General features: G+C 45.6%; 1 protein-coding gene across 1 annotated transcript; it reads left to right on the top strand.

The window, feature by feature from the left end:
- Window positions 1-212: 212 nt before the first annotated feature.
- On the top strand, window positions 213-3,188 carry HS6ST2 (heparan sulfate 6-O-sulfotransferase 2; the record flags this gene model as incomplete). The annotated part of the gene is made up of 1 exon (XM_009331760.1): window positions 213-3,188. A coding segment is annotated over one exon (762 nt), but the record flags the coding sequence as incomplete, so codon positions are not given.
- Window positions 3,189-7,111: the final 3,923 nt, after the last annotated feature.

The following is a 7,111-nucleotide window of genomic DNA, read 5'->3' as shown; positions in this document are numbered from 1 at the left end:
ATCTTGGGTTCCCTTCCACCTCTGTAGAGGCAAAACCCGTTAAGCAGAGACAGATGTGTGCAGGTAGATACAACTCTTCCCGCTCCCCGCAGGGAGCTTGTTCAGCCATCCTTCACCCTGCAGAGGTGAGCAGGCAGCGGAGCACTCTGCAGCAGGGCTCCTGAAAGCCTCTTAAGTGCATCTCCAAGTTTGTATTGATTTTTGAACATTAATGTGCTGTGTGCTGGAAACACACGGGACTAAACGCTCTGCCTTCCTCTCCCCTTGGCAGGAATTTCTACTATATCACCATCCTGCGTGACCCCGTCTCCCGATACCTGAGTGAATGGCGCCACGTCCAGCGAGGAGCGACGTGGAAGGCGTCCCTGCATGTCTGCGACGGGCGGTCCCCGACCACCGAGGAGCTGCCCAGCTGCTACACGGGGGACGACTGGTCGGGCTGTTCCCTGCAGGAGTTCATGGATTGCCCCTACAACCTCGCCAACAACCGCCAGGTCCGCATGCTCTCCGACCTCAGCCTGGTGGGATGCTACAACCTGTCAGTCATGCCCGAGGAGCAGAGAAATAAGGTTCTGCTAGACAGTGCCAAGGAGAACCTGAAGCGGATGGCCTTCTTCGGCCTGACTGAATTTCAGCGGAAGACTCAGTATCTCTTTGAGAAGACTTTCAACATGAACTTCATCTCGCCGTTCACGCAGTACAATAGCACAAGGGCCTCCAGCGTGGAGATAGACGAGCAGACTCAGCAGCGCATCGAGGCCCTCAATTTTTTAGACATGGAATTGTATGATTATGCAAAAGACCTGTTTTTGCAGCGGTACCAGTACATGCGGCAGAAGGAGCACCAGGAAGCGCGGCGGAAACGCCAGGAGCAGCGCAAGATCCTGAGGGCGAAGCAAGCGCACCTGAGAGAGCAGGGCAAGAACAGCTCCAGCACTGACTACATAGGGAACGTGGAGCGGTGGCGGCGGTAGTGGGGGGGGGCCTCGCCGGACACCGAAAGTGAAGCAAAACCCAACCCAACCCGCAAATTGGAGACGACGGAGCAGTCCAAACAAACTACGCTTCTCAAGGGTTTGAAGCAAAAAGAGGTTAAAATGTTGCCTTTGCAGTTGCCTTTGCAGTAAATGTTGTACTGTACGTGGAACATTTAATCTTAGCGTGTAATTAAATTGTCCTTTTTAGGTTTGTTGGATTATTTATGAAATACAGGAGCCAAGTAGGCTCATCGGAAATGGTTGCTTGGACGTTTATTTAAAAGAAAAGAAAAAAAAAAATCCGTAAATTAGTTATGAGTACAAAATGGGATGCTGGAAAATGTTTATGATGCTCGGCTGAAATCTATCTGGGAAGCAAACTCATTTCCTAATAATGAGCATTTAGCATACTCTCACAATACAGTATATGAGCAAAACCTTTTCCCTTTGATTTTATCTTAATTTTCTTTTAAGAATGTGTTTTCAAGGGCACCGACTGGTTATGATATTTACCAAGTTAATGAATGGACGATGAAGGGAACAATAAAGGTCTAGAAAAAATATTGACTAGTTTTATGTATAATATTGGCTTTTAAAAGGAATAGAAGTAATTTCTCTAGTTATATAAATATTTAAAATTTTAAACTTTTTCTACCTACTGCTGTTTAGAGTTTTAAGCTTGGTCTATCTCATATTAAAAAAAAAGAAAAAAAAAAGACATACATACTTTTCTGAACTCAATGCCAATGTTAAAGACACTGTTTCCAGAATTTTTCAGGGCAGTATGATTTTAAACATTCTGGAAAAGCTACAGCACATCTTCATGTTTCATAAAGCCTTTTCCAAATTATAATCTTGTGACAGTGTCTAATTTTAAGTCTTTCTTACCCATTAGAATACATAATGCTGAATTTATCATTCTTAATAATTGGTGGTATAAACTAGATGAAATTATGTTGCGGATATTTGTGTAGTGTCTTTAAAAAGTCATAAAACTCTCTAATCCCAGCAATATTATGAAGATAATTGCTCAATGGAAGAAGTAGATTTACACTTGAATTAGGGTTTACTTCCAGTAAATCTTTGCTACACCAGATAAGAACAGGGCTTTTTTTTTCCTACGCTCTTGAGCCCTTCTTAGCGATGACGGATGAGCGATGACTAAAAATGATGGAAACCAGTTTTACCATAGCCATAGTTATACAGGATGAGAAGGTTGCACGGTGCGCGGGGATGCAGCAGCCCGCTCCCGAGCAGGCTTTGCTGGGGCGCAGGGTGCAGAGCTGGCGCTGGACCAGGCTCACCCGCAGCCCTTCGGCCTCACCGAGACGGACAGGGAGAGGAGATGGGGCAGGAGGTGCGAGGGGCTCCTATAAATCTCTATGCAAAAAAAAAACCCAAACCTCTGCAAGGCTTGGGCTATACGTTCAGTAAGTTCAGAAATTTTGTACGTAGCCTGCAACGCTCCCGAGCTCGGCACTAAATGGCGATCTCGGTGCGGGTGCGTGGTGTTGGAGGCACCCGAAAAGGGCACTCCCTGTCCCAATGTACACAATGCTTACAACGCTCACTTGCACTATTGCCTTTCGCCTGTAATATTCTATACACCAAGAGGGCAGGGGGGCTAAAACGAGGCAGAAGGCTTTAAAAACATCTTACGGCTCCACGCCTAAGTTATGTGAAAGTTGTTTTACATCTGACGTCGTATTGCAACCCGGGAGGCAGCAATCCTGCCGGGGGCAAGCGGAGAGCAAAGCAGCAGCAAACCAATACCCTGCGTTAGCAGCTTGGAAAAGAGAATAACTTCATGTACAGCAATTTTTTTTTTAAATGAGAACTGCAGTTGCCAATATGATGTCTCGGTTGTGTTTTGGTTTTTACGAGGGAAAATAATTCGCTCTTAAAACTGAAAGGCACACTGTAAACAGGACTTAACCGTGGGTCAGCTGGAGGGCCTGTTGCAGAAGGTGCATTTTGTTTTTATGCTGTGGTGTGCATGGTTTACAGAGACTAGTTGCATTTTCTTTGTGTATACTGTTTATTGTATATAGGGGATGTACGAATATAAGGATACCGTTTTGTCATAATCATATCAAATTCTACTGATTTCCACTGTAGACGCTGTCTTATTGTGTAGATTTACAGGCCGATCCACTGACTTTGATTGTGTAATTTAACAATAGAACTGATAAATAAAATTTAACTACAGTCTTCTGATTTTCATGTGATTATTGCTTTATCTGACGACCTGTCGGGAATCGTGCGGTTCAGAATGAACGGTAATTTCGACACGAATGAAATAGCAGTTGACAGGCAAGTATATGAGTTTAAAATCATGGCTTTTCTGAAGTGTATTTAAACTACAGCTTTCAAGGGCAAAGCCGCTTCGGACTTTCTCTGGTTCAGGAGTTACTGCAGAGGTTTTGACTGCTTTTTTGAGCAGTCCTCAGAAAAACAAGCTGTGGTTTCTGGTGATTTTAAATATGGTTGTCAGTGGTCTGCAGCATTATTAAGGGATTGTTCCTCTGTGTGTATGCGTATGATTTTTTTTTTCCTTTGTATGATACCCACCATTTTTGCTCCAGCTGGCTCTGGAGGATGCTGCCTACCTGCCGATTTCCAGTGCATCCTGCTGTATCCCTCCTGGGGACATTTTAAAACACAAAAAAGCTAAACCAGAATAAGATGCAGAAGCAGGTGAGAATTAATTGAGCATAATGCCCCAGATAACTAGAAAAGGTGCTTTTTTACAATCTGGATGGAGGCATTTTTTTCTTGGTGGCTATAAAAGATCAGCAGGCTTGCAGGACTTGCGGCGGGGCGATAGACCCGAAGGTGTCCGTAGGAGACCTTGCCTTGACCTAGTCAAATGCCCCTGTGAGGACAGAGGCGCCCTCCCTCTTGCGAGTACCTGCAGGGACGTGTTGTCTCTGCGAGGCTTTTTGAGGCACGGGGAGCGGGGAGTGGAGGGATCTGCCAGCAAATCTGCATTTGACTGACGTGGCTTTACATACAGGTCTATTAGCGCACTGAGAAAGCTGCCAGTGGAGCTGCTAATGGGATAGAGGTCATGCAAGATGCCTCCCTGCAACTAAAAAAGCACCCAGCAGTGAAGTCTGGCATAAAAGAAATTGGGGTTGCCTTTTGAGAGGAGTACTTTGACAGTTGAGAAAACTCTTTTACTGCAGGAGAGGAAGGATGGCGGTGGGGGGGGGATGTGTTTGGACAGACGAACTTCACTTCAGAAGCTGAGGAGCTACAGCAGTGAATCAAGTAGCACTCAAACCCTCTGGTAAGTTTTGAAAAGCCTGGACACATGTTAAGAAAACCCTTCTGAGCACCGAGATGTCTCATAAGTTTCCGCCAGATAGGGATGTCGGCAACACTGATGCCGCCAGCATCAGCCCAGGGCAGTTGGTGTGGAGCCGGGGGCTGCTTTGGAGATGGGAGACGTGTAGCATGAATATGTAATGTTAAAGGGAACGCGTTGGTTCCTTTCGCTCTCCAAAAGGTTGGAAAGCTGATAGCTGTGAAACCTGTGTGGCCTTGCAAAGTGCCATATTTGGGTCTAATATGTTGGGAGTAAAACTTACCTAAAGGAGGGTACCTGGTACATAAGGTGCATAAGGTACGTAAGGGTTGTTGGAAGTGAACTGCTCAGCTTTTTGTCAATGAACTTTGCAACCTCTTTATATAATATATGATATATTTTAGTATGCTGTAATAAGTTTGCTTCCAATTATGTCATTCTTGAGCAAAAATGAACTAATGGGCTTGCTTTTTCATGTAATTTTTAAAATTCACACGTTATCCAAAATGATCAGAGCCGTGAATAAGACCTGACAGATACCAGTGCAATTGAAGTTTCAGCTCATGAAATCACTGAGGAAAGGAGAAGAAAAACTGATACACCTCCTCTTAAATTACAGCCAGAAATACCAGATAATTGAGGGAACCTGTCAAACTAATGCAAGCCTTCAGCTTCAGACCCAGACTGCCAGGCTGGCCCATGCGCTCCCAGGGAGGCACAGAGAGCAGCTCTAGTTGGAGAAGTCATCTTTACCGAGATGTCTTCTGCAGGAGAAATGTTTTCCAAGCAGGTGATAGATTTAAATCTTTCACTTACTAAAAATATCCCTGTCTCTAAAGCATTTGGGTGGAGCTGGGGAAGGTTTGGTTATTGCTGGACCCTGCTGGGGTGGCAGCGTGTGGGAGGAGAAAGAGCAGAGGGTCCTTCCCACCGCGTGCGGGAATGGGGGTGCTGGGACAGGGATTTGGGATCTCCTGCCTCCGAGGTGGACGGAGCAATGACAAACCAAGTCGTGATCCAAACAAAGGCAGGATCCAGGCTCTGGAGGCAGCCGGCACCATCCGTCCTTCCCACCCTGCTGCCAGCCGTGGCTCCTGCGCGGCGGGGAGGAACAGCCTGCACAAAACCTTCCTGTGCAAATAGCACAACATCTGAACTGTTACCTATGAAATTCAATTCTGGATTTCCTAAAGCAATCTCCCTGTTCCACCAGCCTCATCAGGGAAGAATGTAATTTCATTTAATCCATTTCTTGAGTGCAGAGTCAACTGCGTTGCCATCATGCTAATACCGCTGCTCTGCTATCTCTAGAGACGGAGTGACGAGTTTAGACCTGAAATCAAATTTGGCTCTAAGCTTCAAGAGGATCTATCAGCCAAATTACCCGTGGTCTCCACCCAGAAGCTTTGTCATGCAGTTTAGCTCTGTGAGGATGCATCAGGCCAGGCAGGTGAGGTTATATCACTTTTTGTTTTGGGAGCAATGAAATGCTGAAACGATACATATGCAAAGCAATCAAAATATTTATAGTGAGGACTGAGTGTTCATTTTCAGGACAATATGACTGCCACCTTTTGGTATTCTCAGCTTCTTGAATTTGCATCTTCCCTCGTATGACTGCAAGTAAGATTTTCACTTTCAAGGGTGTTCACAAGCAGTTGTTGATATAACCCTCTACATAAACTATATAAACCGTAGAGGTTTATGTCAAATATATGTACTTTCTGATGGGCACTCAGGGACAGAGGGCTACAAACGACTCCTGGCACAACATTCACTTGAGCCCTCGTTCTGCTAATGAGGTCTCAGCTCCATGGCATAAATTTGGTGGCCAGTGGCACAACACTCATTTTGCCAGTGAATGGTAATTTTTTTGGTAAATGAAGATTGGGAATGATGAGAACTATAGTGAAAAGTATGAGTTCAAGGAATATTTAAGGCAAATGAAAGGTGAGATTTCAGAACAGCTCTCTCTTTTGAGGTTCTCAGCTCACACTTCTATTATTGTTCCTCTTTGAAATTACATTCTTCTTTTAAATACTTTCTTTAAATTGTAAAGGCAATCTGTTACAAGCTCAAATGATCCACGAGCTGAATTAAACCTTTGATTTCAGGTCAAATGGTTTAGCCCGACCCAGGATGGAAAAGCTGTGACCTTTTCCTTTCAAAAAGCCCTACAAATATAAGCTGCTTTTTCTGGGTGGGCTGCAGCTGGGTGTGAGCCCTGGAGCAGTTTCCCGGGGAAGGAAGGATGCTCCGGCTTTTCCAGTGGGGTCTCCACTCCCATCCCCGCAGCAGGAGCTGCTGCTCTGTGGCTGCGAGGGGACACGGAGCCTCGAGGGGTCTCTATCCCCCTTTGCAATCGATGCCTGGTGCTCGGTATAGCAGCAGCTCTGCAATGTTACTCGTATTAGGTGAAGCACATGGAAAGTGTTATTTCACGCAATATGAGCAGGTGGATAGGGGGGTTATGCCGCCCGGGAGATGCGTGCTCCACAGGGGGAAACTGGGAATTTCCCCTCTGGGCATGGCAGGCTGGGAAGCGTATTAATAGACATCATTACATTAGAATAATTGCTGTGGAATTAGCAGGCGCGTACATAATCTTTAATGCCTGGGAAATCTCACACAGTTTCAAAATAATTAAAAGTGGGATTAATCTAGATGCCAGACAACGCCTGCCTAATTACTAATGAATAAAGCTGTCTGAATGGCTGCAGCACCCTCAGAAGCATCAGCTGCTCCAGCACTTTGAAGTCAATCCCCTATTAACGCGGGGCAGGGCAGGGGCCCATCCCCGCAGGCTGTGACTGTCTGGAGGTCG

This window comes from Pygoscelis adeliae, unplaced genomic scaffold (assembly GCF_000699105.1).
Source record: "Pygoscelis adeliae isolate BGI_AS28 unplaced genomic scaffold, ASM69910v1 Scaffold79, whole genome shotgun sequence".
Classification (NCBI taxonomy): domain Eukaryota; kingdom Metazoa; phylum Chordata; class Aves; order Sphenisciformes; family Spheniscidae; genus Pygoscelis; species Pygoscelis adeliae.
The sequence above is the reverse complement of the archived record's forward strand: the minus strand, read 5'-3'. Positions and strand labels throughout refer to the sequence as shown.